Source organism: Drosophila mauritiana, chromosome 2L, assembly GCF_004382145.1.
Source record: "Drosophila mauritiana strain mau12 chromosome 2L, ASM438214v1, whole genome shotgun sequence".
Classification (NCBI taxonomy): domain Eukaryota; kingdom Metazoa; phylum Arthropoda; class Insecta; order Diptera; family Drosophilidae; genus Drosophila; species Drosophila mauritiana.
Window position 1 is genome coordinate 8,245,755 of NC_046667.1, and position 15,118 is coordinate 8,260,872.

General features: G+C 44.0%; 1 protein-coding gene across 4 annotated transcripts; it reads left to right on the forward strand.

Moving 5' to 3' along the window:
• The first annotated feature begins 52 nt into the window (after nt 1-52).
• On the forward strand, nt 53-14,783 carry LOC117149722 (A-kinase anchor protein 200). Of its 4 annotated transcripts, XM_033316817.1 has the most exons (6): nt 54-208; nt 11,240-11,459; nt 11,522-11,917; nt 11,979-12,431; nt 12,690-13,835; nt 14,645-14,783. In XM_033316817.1, the coding sequence occupies exons 2-6, from the start codon at nt 11,277-11,279 to the stop codon at nt 14,729-14,731; spliced, it is 2,265 nt and encodes a 754-aa protein (XP_033172708.1). In that variant the 5' UTR covers nt 54-208; nt 11,240-11,276; the 3' UTR covers nt 14,732-14,783. The 4 variants fall into 4 exon arrangements, with proteins under 4 accessions (XP_033172705.1, XP_033172708.1, XP_033172709.1 ...); XM_033316814.1 differs by having other exon boundaries at nt 53-208; nt 11,979-13,835; XM_033316818.1 differs by lacking the exon at nt 12,690-13,835 and having other exon boundaries at nt 58-208.
• Nucleotides 14,784-15,118: the final 335 nt, after the last annotated feature.

A 15,118-nucleotide genomic window follows, 5' to 3' on the forward strand; every position in this document is an offset into this window, starting at 1 on the left:
TAACGCGTTCTAACAGCAAAAACACCCTAACGCGACGTTTATACCAGACCCGAGCGGACATTTTTTATTTGTGGAGCGCGCAACAAGAACGAGAAAAGAAACCGAAACGGAAAGCAGGCAAAAAGAGCTGCTGCCAGTGTAGAATCGCAAAGCAAAGAAAGAAGCAAGTGCGTGTGTTTTTAAACCGAAACCGAGAGAATCGAGCCAGGTAAATTGCACTTTAAGTCATAAGATCAGGAAATAAAGGAGTTAATTAAAAAAAAAAAATAAATGAAAAAGAAACCAAAGCCAAGCAGGCAGACGGCTTGCGTGTGTGTGTGTGCGTGAGTGGTGCTACTTTTGAAATTCTCTATACCCGCTTTGAATTTCGCGTTTGTTTAAAGGAATTGTGATTGAAAAGGAGACAAAGAGTTTGCGATGAAAAGTTACTAACTGGTTTCAAAAATGGTAACTGTATTTGAGGCACAAGTGTTTGTAAAAGAGACGCCCGCCGACGCACACACACACAGGCAGGAAAAAGGACGCCATGGAAGGCGGCTTAGTGTGCGTGAACGGTGAAGAATGGGAGAAGCGAAGACTAAAAGAGATCTTTAAATGGAGTTTTAAGCATTTGAGGAGAACTTTCTTTGTCATTAACCCCGCCCCCGCAAAACACATCATTCGAATTTCGCCACTTTGGAGTAGTTGCCTTTTTACAAAATTTTTGGGTGTGCCGCCTTCAATGCGTCGGCGTTGCCACCACGTCGGCGTCCGCAGCAGCAGCGCAGGCAGTGACGGCGGCAGAGGCAAACACCATGCCGGTGTGGCTTTGTATCCGTATCCGTCTCGCTCTTTCTCTCCCTCTCTCTCTGTCTCTCGGGCTCAATCGAGCGCTCTCTCCTTTTTGTGCCTCGCCTTCCTTCGCCTCGCCCGCTCATCGCTCTGGTCCTTTGTGCCATCGCTTCGCCTTGACTTCTGGTTCATTGTCGTTGTCTCCTCTTTGTTTGCATTGTACGCCTGATTACACTTGCCAACATGTTTCTACCTTCTCAGCCAAACATCCTTGTGCAAGGTGCACGCACATAGCGAGTGCCCACTGTGGCCATTTGATCTTTGTATATGTTTCGTTCCCTTTTGCGTCTCGGTTTACTCAGATTATCGATACGAGGAGGATCGTCTTTTTGTTTTTCCTACACTTTTGTTGCGAAAAACTGCGTCGCACTTTCTGCAGCGTCGGTTTGTCAGTTCGTCCGTCCGTCAGTCCGTCACTCACTCAGTCGTTCAATCGCTCAATCGCAGACGGGCAGACAGCCACCGCCCTAACTGGCGTCGCCTACATGCCTTTGTGTGTGTGTGGTGTATGTGCTTGCGTGCCTGGCGTAGTGTGCCTGTGTGCGTGCCTCGCTGCATGTGTGAGTCCTTTACGAATGGAGTGGGTGGGCAGAGGCCGAGGAGGAAGAAGCAGAAGCGCAATCACAAGATTTTCGATTGTCAACTGCAATTTATACTACTGCTAAATGAATTTTATTAACTACTTGCAACGCTGAATGCTAATGCCTTAAATTTAAGTAGTCGCTGTCAAGGATCTTAAATGCACGTTCTTGGCACAATCATATTTCTTAAGTATATTACTTTTATTATTAAATATTTCTACTTTATTGATATTAGTTTTAAAGTTGAACAAGTATTGGAATTCAACGTAAAACTCATTTGGGAACAAAACCCAGTTTGACAAGTGAAATTTCATGATTGCTGTACTGAAATCTATTATTTGAAAATGAATGCTCTTCTTTTGTTCTAACCTGACCAAATTTATTTGTCAGTGACCCAATTTTGGCGCCAGAACTGTAAATATTTCCGAAAATCTTATCAACTTGCGTCTTGAAAATTTGATTAGGAATGAAGTTTACATTCTGAATTTGCCCACCACTCCCGAAATTTGAGCAAATCGAATTATTTCGCTGCGATTTCAGGTAGCGGTCGGCAACAGAATGAATGTATCTTTGAAATTGGTTTATTGTCAAGGAGGAGGGAGGGCGCCCCATAGAATTTGTGGCGGGTTTTCCCTTGAAGTCGGCTCGAATTTCGTGTACATATTTGCCAGTCGTTCACTGAGGACGAGTATATACATATAATGCTTTTTGCTGTCGCCTTTATTGGCGAATTTGTCAACGTTTGCTCAAACTCGAGTAAACATTGCATTGCGATACGGAGTGGAGGGACTGGGGGCAAACATGCCGTTTCGTCAAGTGCGATTCGCGGTTAACCATCAATGCTCGATCGCACAATTGGCCTTAAAGCTGTCGATTTAAGCCCTAACTTTAACTGCAAACCATTTGGAAATAAACAGAAATCTTTTCCGGAATAACAATACAACAAAACTTGATATATTCTAAGAAGTTAAAGGAGGTTCACATATGGTTATAGAATTTCTTAGGGCAGTAAAGGTGGCACAAAGCATGTACGAAAAACATATTTTCGACAATTTACTGACGCATGTAATGTTTACAACTGGAATGATTCCAGGAACAGGGCTTTTGTTTATCAACATAGTGATTATATATCAATGCTGGTGCAGCTACTTCCTGGAAATAATGAGTGTGTAAGTAGGCATGGTCACTTTGGAAGTAACCCATACGATCTAATGATTCGCAGAACGGAGACACCGGTCGTCTGCCAGGGCATTTGTGCGCTAAACATATGAAGCTCAAAGTCCGAAGCTCAATTGGGGAGCATGGGTAGCTGCGTCTATATGTATGTACATATATGGGTGTGTGTAAGCCAAAGTGTTGAGAGGTCCCTTGTCACCGCTGCCATACATCCGTGTCTATGTACCATACATATATTGTGGGCACAGAAAGCGAGCGAATTTCTCATTTAATATGCAAACATCTGTGTGAAAGATGTTCGAAGGCTGCCGCTGTGATGTTCTGCTGCTGGGTGCTGTGAGTGGAAAACGATTGCAGATTGAGCTGATTTTCATTTCGAGTGATATAGCCCTCGGTTCGACCACTTGAGGCCACTAATTCCGCAGGAATTCGGTATGGTTCGGGCATACTATCATAATTGCTGGGGTGCACATTATTTTATTTGTGCTGTAGGTGTTGTTGTTGTTTTCGGAGGCATTTGGCGTGCCGAATGGGCATTGTATTAATGCCAAATCAACAGAAATGTGGAAAATAGAAAAATATGTGTAGTCCGCACTAAAAATCAATCGCAGTAGGCACCAGAAACCAAAATAAACAAATAGCGTCCGAGGCGAAGATAAGCGGCCCTGGTCGAATCCAATGCGATCCGATCTCCATCATATCCCCCACTCCGCCCGCCGATCATGAATTTTATTCAAATTCGAGCTCTTGGTGGCGTTCGATTTCGTTGCTGCGGTTTTCTGATTTGCCTATTTTGCGCTTCTTATCAAAGCCGCTATTTGTTCGCAGTCCGCGGAGGTACAGTAATCGAAACAAGTAAGAAAACATCGAGTATCAATTGTTTCACAAATTACAAACTGTATCCATGCCATAAGTGTTGGTTAGTGTGAATTTATGTACATGGTATAGATTGAATTCATAGTGCTTATAAACTTAATGTATGTTTAATTTGATTTCTTTGTACGCATTTTCCGAGACTGAATTGGATTGAATCTATTGGATTTGATCGTAGTTTTATGGGAACCACTTCCAACAGGAGTCAGTTCCATTAACCCCGCGACCACAGCTGAGATTTATCTTGAATTGGAGTGTGGAGTACCCCCACGAAATGCAATCCCGTTCCCCGATACACAATTACTTTCCCATTCGAGGGCGATAATTAAATAACAATACAAGAGTCCCGTTGACTGTTACACCACATATTTTGGTATTTCGGTGATTCTTCACGCCTTCTCTTTCTCTTAATTTTGTCTCGCTGTGCGTGTGTGTGTGTGCGTGTGCGAGGCTCCCCCTTTGCATATTGTTTATTCCCGCTGCCTGCGCTTGCCTCTGTTTTTGTTGCTTTCGCTGTTGCATGTGGGGTCATTGTGTGAATGGCAGCAAAATAAAGCAATAAAGCATACGCATCGACGCCGCCAAGGCTCATTAGTTTGTTATTGACTAAGGAGTGAGAAGAGGAAGAAGAATCAGATGGAAAATGGGTAGGTGGGGGGTGGGGAAGGGAAGGTTCGGGGAGTGGTGGAGGGGGGCACCAGGAGCACGCCTTTATCTTTATCGGCAGCTGACGGTCAGTAAGTGTGTATGTGTGAGTATGCCCGCATTTCTTTGCTGCTTTTTTTCGACTCCTCTGCTTCCGGCTGACGTCGCTGCCTCTGCCGACGCTGACGTCGCAGTCGCTGCGGGCTGCATGAGAAGTTTCTGCTGCCATTGATCGCGACTCGCTCTCTCAGTCATCGTTTTTCGCTCGACTTTAACGGTTCTCGTGGGGATTTAATTCCAGCCTGCACACACAAATAAAACAAGCTAAAAGACGCGGAGTGCCAAACGACTAAACTATTACTCTCACTATTTAATTGCACAGTTACCACAGTTAGTTTTCACCCAGTTAAGAGAGATAGAAAGAGACCACCCGCGCAGTTCGCAAAAATTGTAAGTACCGGAAATCGAAGAATGGGGCAGCTAACGCAGCACCAAAGGGGTCTAATGAATTATGTATAAAATCAAAGAGGATCCGTTTACAACAGACACACTTCGAGTGCCCACTGTGAATTTCTAATCAGAAAGGCTGTGTGCCGCGGCTGCTCTTTGCGGAAAATGAATGCTAATTGGCCACGCTAGCTAGCTAACTTGTTGTTGTTACCACTTTTTAATACACAACTTACAACTGTCGCACGCCTCTCGGAGTTTTAATTAACCGCAACGATAGAGAGGGAGAGAGAGAACGAGAATTGGAGACCGAGAGAATCAGCGAAGAGAGTTGGAGCAGCAGGAAAAGAGAAGAAAAGCGAACCGGTTTAGTGGGCGCTCTGGTTCTTTTTTCGTTGCTGCTTTCCTCCGATTTACTTTGTCTTCGTTTTTATCCTTTTTTCACTGAGCCATGAAAAAGTAGAAGGAGAAGCAGAAGAAGGTGACTCTGCGTGGGCAGGCGACAAATTTATTGGCACTTATTCGCTTATTCCCGCTTTTCCGTCCTTTCTTGTCTATAAAGAAAAAAGGAAGCCCCCAAGCTTTGAATATTCAAATATTTATTGTAATTATTTTCAACACCGGCCCACAGCGTAGTTGATTTAAGTGCGCGCTCATTTGATACCCTGTAATGAGTGAGTGTGTAGGGCATATTATGCTATCGGCAAAGTGTGATAGACTGAGGAAAAATGTGCATGCATCCATGAAATCAGACGTTACTCAGCACAGTTTAGTCACCAATTTGGATTCAATATATATTTAATTAATACAAAACCACATACTATACAAAATCGTTTTCTATCAGAAAGTTTAAAAAAGTTATCACAATTAGATAACTACTCCAGACAGAAAGAGAAAGTTAAGCAAATTAACTTATCTATTCATATTAGCTTTAACTATATCTATAACATTTTCCTGGCTTTTTAAAGCTTGACACAACTAGATAACTTCCAACGGAATTAGAAAGTACGAAAAGAACAGAGTGCTGCACCTATCCCTCCATTAAAAGCGTATCTCTTGCCCTGAAGTGTAATTCTCTTCGCTACAAAAACTAGGGTTCTTCCATCATTGCTACTTGTCTTCCAGATTACACATTGTTGAAATATTTTCAAGTACCATACACGCATACAGCCCCACGGCAACATATTTCGTATGCCATTTCGGGTTTTGCGCCTTGCAAAAAGAAGTTGGCATACGTTTCTAGCCATCATACAATACATACATACATATATGTAAATAGTGAAGGAACGGTCGTACAAAGACATATCGGACGTTCTCAACGAGCTCATAAAATTTTACGGTTCTTGCTGATGATTTTATGCGTTTTGTGCCTCATTATATTTCGTACATATGTGTGTGATGGCGATTGTGTGGCGGTTTTGATAGTTTTTGAATGGCAGGCCAAGAGGAAGAAGATATTTTCAAGTGCGTCTAATTTTACGATCGATGCCCCATACCCCATACCCACACTATGCCCCATTCTTTCTTCTTTCCTTTATTCTTTGCATGTTTGCTTGTGTGTGGCAAAGTACGAGAATATCTTGAAGATATGATAAAAACCGGCTAGATAAGCCGGTCGTATCTGTATCTGCTGTCATGTTGTGAAAAACTTGACTGGAGCACGTCTCCACAATGTGTACACTCTGCAAGTTCTTATTTCGTGGGGCAGGTAATGTTTGCCAAGATCACCGAGACTGGCCAAACATGCCTAAATTCGGGCGAAATGTTTCGCTAAAACATGGGTGGTGGTACATATATTAATCACGTAGCACCCGATCTTGGGGCCTTTTTTTTTTTGCTGTCAAAAGTCACCAGCATTGAGTGAATCACTTGCTGATATCGCTTTTCCTTTGTTTTCCTACGAACACTGCATTTATCAATTGAAGAACCGTGTTCCTGCACACTAAACTCCACCCATTTCACAATCGCAGCCGAAACACGACTTCCTCTGGTGTTATCGTCATTATTAATACAGATATAGAAGAATAGGTTTCTGGGTACCGTTAACAATGATTCTATATTTTATTTTTGGCCATGTGAATGTATCCATATCAAATGTGATTGTAAAGACACACGAAACTGAAATGGGGAGGGAGCTTGTCCGTTGTCCGCTGTCCGTACAGAACATTCCGAATTGACCGGAAATGATAATTGAAAAAAATATTTTCTCTTTTCTTTGGGTCTTGTCAACTTGTGCGTGTGATATGTGTGGCGCAAAGGAGGAGTGGAGTGTGTGTGTACTTGCTTGCTACTAATTATGGAATGCATTCATTTTACGTATCGTATCATTTTCATTATGCCACAACTCCAGTACAGCACTCTCGCCCAGCAACAACAATTGTATCCGGTGGTTACTTGAGACACTCGGCTTGTTGTCAATGTTTTGATATAGTGGCCTGGCCCATTGCTCTTCTCGGTTTCGTTATTGCCTCCTGGTTCTTGCATATTTTTGGCTTAAAACGTTGACAAGGCCCAATTCGGGCTAAAAAGCACGAGAAGTCATTGTGAAGTTAGACATGGGGTATTTGCATGCAAACTTGTTTTCCAGACGGAACATTCAATTATTTGAATTTTTGCATAGCTTTTCTGATTATTGGAATTGATTGGGGATGAATTTTGCGTCTATTAATAAGATTTGATAAGCAAAAATAGCACCTTGATCAATGTGATAATACAAGATGCAAACTATTAGTATATTTCAACTGCGTCTAGACTGAAAGTTATTGTATTCATTTATTGTAAATAAATATATGCTATAAGCTTTGCTTTCAAAACCAAGCGATTATTGGTCAGGAAGAATACATTTCTTTCGCACGCTTTTCGGGAATCATAATCTTTATAAGATTGCATCCGCATTGTGGGTGTGCGTTTGTGTGTGTGTGCATACTTTTTGCGTGGGGGCCACAACAAGAATGTTTCTTGATGACAATTAAAGTGGACTGCGACTGCACAGTACAGTATATGTATGCTATGCGCTCAATAAAGCCAAATGCATCGCCTGATTGCGGCTTAGGCGTGGCTTATCAGCGGCAGCGAAGGCAACAATGCAACGAAAGTGCACTCTGCTTTCTTCTGCTGCTCCTGCCTCGCCGTCTTATTGTTCTCCCACTCGAAACTTGGGTCTACTTGAGCCTGATTGAGGGAAACTTTCCACTCAATTGAGAGGAGGATGGCTGGACGGACTGACGGATGGATGGATTGGATTGAATGGATGGATGTTTGATGTGTGCGAGCGATGCCATTAACGATCTCTCTTGATTAGTTTATAAAAGTTCAATTGCGCTGGTGCGCATGCACTCTGCTCTCAGGCATTGTCCCTACAACAAATGGTGAAACTTTTCAATTTTAATTGCACAACAATGTACACATCATGATGCCACACTGCCACTGATCTTGGAGGGAGTGCAAATGGTTTTATTGGAATGGAGAACGGATAATGGGAATGGGAGTGGGAGTGGGGAATAGTGGCTATGCGCCTGCGCTTTAACAAGCCAGGCCAGCATCTCCCAAACGCACACACACATTAATTTGTTTGACCGGCCGGCTAGACATTCAGACGGTCACTCAGCCGGCACATTCCAGCACAATCAATTTAATTTACGTATCAAAACGTCTCATCGCTCCCTCGCCGGCAGGCGAGAAAGAGATGGCCAGATGGATAGATAGCGTTGGAAGGAGGCGACTGAGCTGCCATGTCAGCTTGGCTATTTTTAGCTATATTCCAATATCAGTTGGCTATCAAATCTTATTGTCTTAGAAGTTAGATGAACAGAAACCCTAGTTTTAATCCCACCGCTGGTCAGTTAGTTTTTGGTTTCAGATTGTAATGATACATCATGTGTTTAAATTTGATATAATCCAGTATATTTTCTCAACTTTGTTTACCCATATTACTCAGCTGAGTTTCTTTCGTCAGCACTATTCGCAGAAGAATGGAATGCAGGAGCAGCAAAGTGATACACAACAGCTTGGAGTGTCAAAATTGATAGGCGGCTGCGTCCGAAAGGCAGAGGGAATGGGAATGGGAACGAATTGAAGCTCACACTCACGCCTCTTTGTTTGTGCTGTTGTGCTTCTTTTATTTTATTTTCGAACACACTCCATTGTTGATAAATGCGCTTTTATTTATAGACTGCGGCTGCTGTTTTGTGAGCTGCGAGCTCTGCTCTGCGTTTTCCTTTGTCGTCGTCCATCGGCGCGACAGCTCAAGGGGGAGGGGATCGGGATCCAAATGAGGGGAGGGCGTGTGAAAGTGGGCGCACATGTCAAATGCCATGTCTAATTGAATTAAACTAATAAAAAACGAAGACACAAAGGCACCGAAAACTGTCGTTGTTGTCGCCCATTAAGTAATTTTCATAGATTACACATTTAGCCGGTCTTCCACCCTTGCGTCACTTCACTCCATAACTTCAAAACTTCCCGCCTCCTAAATCAATTGGGGAAAAATGCAGTGGTGCTTTTCTAATTCGAATTTTTGACATTCAATTGCACTTTACTCGACAACAATAAGACATTTGGTATAATCTATGAAGTAAAGGAAAAGTTGTTTAAGAACGTGCTTTCCAATATATTTTCAAGTTTCTCACAGAAAGGATGTATTTTCGCGCTGATCTGGCAACCCTGTGCATGTGTGTCCTAATGCATCGAATAAACGCTGGACCGCACTCAATTATTTTCACACGCCCCACCGCAGGGGGTTGTGGGCAGAGGACGAGGATGGGGGACGATGACGATAAAGGGGAAGTGAACGAGGGAGGAACAACAGTTGTTGCTATGTCGGCATGGCAACGTGCAATGACCAGACCCGCTAATGTTATTATTGTTGTAGTTCCCTGCCAAATGCCGGCAACCCTCGCGCTCTCGAGTCCTTCGGCTCTTACTCACTCACGCTCTGCTCTCTCTCTCTCCCGATGTCCTTTTCCTTGATGCGTCATGCGCGCCAGTTTACTTGCGCTTTTATGTTATTGCCTTACCTTCTATGACCACATTTAGTGGGCACAATGGGGGAGTATTTCGGAATATTTCGGCCATTACTCATCCGGTTTGGATAGACATAGGCCAGGAATTAATAGCCTCATTCTTTGCCCATCGCATATATGTGGCTCGCTGCGCTATCACTCCGATCGAAATACATAACCGAGGAGCTTCAGTTGGTCCGGTATTGTATGGTATACTATACGTATGGTATTGTGTCGGGTTGTCTCATATTAATTGCTTCACTGGGTTCGTTGACCCACAGAGTCTTGAAACTTGAGGTCTCTTTTCTTGTTACGTATTTAAATTGATATGATGTATTTGTGCCGAGTGCACGATTGTTTGCTTTCGGTGCAAATTTGTAGCTTTTTGTTTTATATCTAATCGGAATTACAAACCCTAAGGGCTTGTGTACTTGTTATTTGTTATAAATTTATACATCGTATTTGATAAAGGTAAGTAATGGACATATTGCTCACACCTTTGTTTAGTTGACAACGCCTTAGACATCGCAAGTGAGTCAAAGCTCTTCGGCGAAACTCCAATGTCAGAGCGTTTTAATTTGCACCTATCAGTTGGGGAATCATTTACATCGGTAATATTTTGCTTCCTGCCTCGTTCACATCTTGACTCACGTCCAACTAACTAGGCAATAATAAATTGAAGCTAATGAGTCACTGATGGATTCCCGGAGAATTCTTAATTTGCATATGGCGCACCACGTGCCGGTGTGGTGCGTGTGCTTCTGTTAAAAGTGGAAGTGGAATTGGATGGTGGGGCGGGCGGGCATGTGGATGGGTCGGATGTGGGAGGCTGTTGATTCACCGGGTCTAGAGAAAGCCGTCGGAACAGCTGCTCTTTTGCCTTTGTTGTCTGTGTGGGTCGGGTTTGGTGTGTGAGTGTGTGTGTTTGCCGCCATTTTTTATCGGCACACGAGCACACACAACACCTTCCCCGTTTTATTTCCCACTTACAACCCCTAAAAATGCAAAAACTTCTTACGGCCGAAAAATGTGTTGGTTCTTTGCTACGGTTTCTGTTTCATTCACTCTGGCAAAAATGTTGTGTGTGTAATTCGATTTTGCTTGAACATGACGCATTGCACGCTAAAAAAAAATACCCTTCTCCCCATTTCTCTTTTCTTTGGTGCAGTGCCTGTTTCGTTGTTTCATACAAACTTCCCAGTATAATGAAAAACATTCAAGAGTCGATGAATCATTTGAGGCGCTGAAATTGTTGACGATTACTGCCGTCTCGTTGGGCCGTTACAGTATTTATTGGGTAATTGGAGACGATAGTGGAATAAATTTTATGGAAATTATAATTAATAATTTAGAGAATATACTTTTTCAAAATTTTTAGGCTAATCAGTTAAACTTATCGGCAAAATTATTTAAAAATATTGATTCAATGAATGCCATTAGCGTATCACAATTGTTTTCTTCATCGTCTAGCCTATTTGATAAGCCCTAAGTGGTGGATGCAATCGGCAATCCTTAATGAGGTCATCGAATTGCATTGAAAGATCTAGAGTGCGTCTCTGTGAAAATGTCAATCGCAAAAAATAGGAGAAACACTATCTAAAAATATAAACTGCCGCCGTACTTGTGCCATTTTCCACTCTACAATGCTTCACATTTAAACTAATTACTCGCTTCATTTGCTTTCAGTTTACACTAGCGACTAAAGGAGGATCAGCAGGAAAAAATGGGTAAAGCTCAGAGCAAGCGTTCAATCGACATCACCACCGATCCCAAGAAGGTCGGAGAGGGCGATGAGGTCGCCGGCAAGGTGGAGAAAATCGATGTGGACCAGAAGACGGACGCGCCGGCTGTGAACGGAGACGCTACCACGCCCAAAGAGGGTGGTGATGAAGCGGCGGCGGTAGAGGTAAGCAAATCATATCCTCAAATGTGTGCGACTCATGATTGAGAAATAATTTTCGTCAATAGAAAAAGGAAAATGAGGAGCATTCTGAGAACGACAAAGATCTGACCACCGAAAAGAGTGCCGCAGTCGCTGAGGGTGGCGATGCGGTCGCTGAAACGCCCAAGAGCGAGGAGGGTACTCCCAAGGAGGCTGCTGCTGGTGAGGATATCACCCCGCTGGCAGACGAAAGCATTAAGTCCAAGTCCAAGAAGGACAAGGTCAAGAAGAAGTGGTCCTTCCGAAGCATCTCCTTCGGCAAGAAGGACAAACAGAAACCGGCCAAGTCGGAGGAGGCTACGTCGCCCACCTCTGGCACAACGTCGCCCACGACGGCTGAGGCAGAGACTGCTCCAGCTGGGGATGCAGCTCCAGCAGAACCATCGGTGGCTACAAATGGCGAGGCTGAAAAGCCAGCTGAGGTAAGTTGACACTCGAACTAGTTCAAGAGGAATTTTATTTAAAATCTCTAAATATTATCAGACTGCCAATGCAACCAGCGAGCCGGCGTCCAAGGATGAGAAGCCCGCCGAAAATGGATCAGCGACCGAGCAGGAGAAACAGGCCAATGGAGAAGCCGAAAAGGCGGCGCCAGCACCTGCCACAGTTGAGGAAGCGGCGAAGCCCAAGCCCGCCGAGGAACCAGCCACAGTCACTGCCACCGAGTCGAACACCACTGCCACCGAAGAAGTTCCCGTGAAAGAGAGCCAGCCAGAGCCCGAAGTGGTGACCAATGGACATGGAGCCGGAGAGGCGCTGACCAACGGATCAAGCAATGGACTGGCCGAGTCCCCAGTGACCGAGACAGCACCTGTCGCTGACAACATTCCGAGCAACGTTGATGACGAGCAGCCACACCAGAATGGCACCAATGGCACCACCACGCCCCCGCCCACTCCCGTGGCCACGGAGATCGAGAAGGGACAGCAAATTGAGGTAAACAACCACACAAGAACAGACAGCACCACACAACACAACAGCAAAAACTTCACTGTAAATACAAGTACAACAACAACAAAAACAAAAACAACCGAAATCACAGAGAACACTGCACTAAAAACAATAAGTACAGATACAGAAAGAACTTGCACAAGCACTGTGACCGAGACCGTTGTAGCAGCCGCAGAGTTAGTTCAGACCCAAACAATCCTAACCAAAACAACAAACACGATCCTTCCCACCTCCCACACGCAGGCCAGCAGTGAAGTGATTGAAACAGTGACCCCCAGCCAAGCGGAAGAGGAAGTTGTGGCAGCGATCATCAAGGCGGTTAGCAGCGAACTTGAAGCCGAAACGGAGACTGAGGCGGAGGCCGAGGGATTCGTGGTTGTTGCTCCTGTGTCCACCGAAGTCGAAGTCCCCGTTTCCATTTCCCCCATTGAACCCGTGGCTGAGGTTTCCCAAGTTAAAATTGAACCTCTTGTCGATATATCCGAAGTTGAAGCCAAGTCCGTAGCCGATGTGTCTGAAGCTGTTACGGAATCCGTACCAGAAGTTTCTGAAGTGAAAATTGAAGTTTCCGAAATTGAATCCGAGTCCGTTATTGTGGAGACGAGAAGCAGCAGTCCGCCACCTCCATTGCCCAAATCCCCGCCTCCGTCTCGTGTCTCCGCATTTGTGCTGTCCGAGGATGTTATCGAGGAGCAGCAGGTTACCCCCAACGTTCCCGAAGTAAACGACGTGAAGACCGATGAGATCGAACAGCAGGCAATCAGCATAGTGGCTGAAATCACCGAACAGGCAGCAGAAATTGTCACCGAACAAGAGAAACAAGTGGAGGAGGCCAAGGTGGATTCTGTTCCTGAAACAATTGAGGAAACCAGCTCCACTGTTGTGGTTGAGGAAGTTTTACCAGTTCAAAACGATGAAGTAACTGCTCCTTCTCCTACTCCTAATGAAGACCAGAAACCTATTGAGGATCACGATACACCCGACGAAAAAGAGTCCTACCCAGTTCCAGATCCCATTGATCCGGCGGCCGTAAAAGATGAGGTTGCTGTTACTGAATCTGTAGATTTTGAAGTTGAGAACGAAACGGTTAGCATTAGCTCCAACGTTGCTGAATCTTCTTCAGTGTGCGACGAGCAGGCGGCAATCGAAAATCAGGATGAAATCCTCCAAGAACAGCCAGCAGCTGTAGAGGAAACCACCGAACAAGAGACATCAGACCAGCAAGTTATTTCCGGGGAGGCGCATAGCGATAACGATAAGGAGAACGAAATCGACCTGGTTGAAAACATCATTAGCGATCTGGATGCTCCGATTACCAAAGCAGGCGGCGATCTGCTGGTAGAGTTGGATGTGAGACCCGCGGAACAGGAGGGCGAGAGCAACAACAAGGTGAATAGCAACTGGCAGTGATTCTTAAAACTGCAACCTCAAGTCTTCAAAACACATCGACTTCAACACACCATATAACCATTCTTGCATCTGCCGCTCCATTTGGTGGGCATGGAGCTATGTCCTGGGCGTGCTTCTTCTGCTTTCTCCACTCTGTGTGTGTTTCCCATTCGAATGGCATCAGATATTCTGCTGCTGGTAGCGCGCTTGTTGCCGTAGTTGTTAATACGTAGTTCGTTAGTGTTTGGTACATTGATTGATGTTGATTGAATTGCTCGGGGATTGCATGATTTTTTTTGGTGACATAAAGCGAATGAAGTACGTAATACTAAACCGAGGATAGCGACTGCATTGTATTAACCGCAAGATACCCAGTCCATAAACACAACCTAAAACGCATTCATCCTAATCCTCCACACATGCACACCAAAATACAAATTTAGAAAACAGAAAATTATTCAAAACCCAATCCATTTATACCGCTCTGTCCTAACCCAATATCTGTTTGGCTGTCGTAACTCTTGGCTCTCACTAAAACCAAAGACCATAAATACACAACTGTACCTTAATGTTGAAAACACTACACACACACACACGCACAATTCGCAAATCGCTTATTATTAAATACATTATTTTGTATACTATTTCGTTTTGTTTTTGCGCCGACGATTGCCTTTGTCATTGTCGCGAACTTTCTTTCCCCTTAATTGTTGTTGTTGTGCTTTCAGTTTTTAATCTTTTTTATGCGACACACGAAGCAAAATCCTTGACCAGATAAACAACTAATAGATTCCATTGTTTGTTCACAGGTGGATCTCGCCAAGGATCTGAAGGAGAAGAATGCCGCCGCGGCAGACGTTACAACACAGGAACAACTGCCCGTTACATGCGAATAATCCTACTCATAATTATTATATATAATATTACATATTATTAAAAACAAAACAACAAACGATACAAGCAACAACAAAAGAACGCAACGTAAAACAACAAACAATTACAAGATAAACGAGATAAAAAGAAAACAAAACAAAAAACAAGTAAAAATACATTTTTAAACATTTACATATTTTAAATAATTTTTGTACGAACTTCATATCCCTAATCCAAGATATACGCAAGCAAAAGTCCGAGTTACACGCGACACCACCATCCACGCCACCAATGCAACCACTGCAACCAACCACCACACCCCACTCAAACACCACCCACGCGCAGGCATCAATTGTTTTTTATTGATGCCTCTCAATTCCAGATCGGGTTAAGTCCCCAAGAACACATCC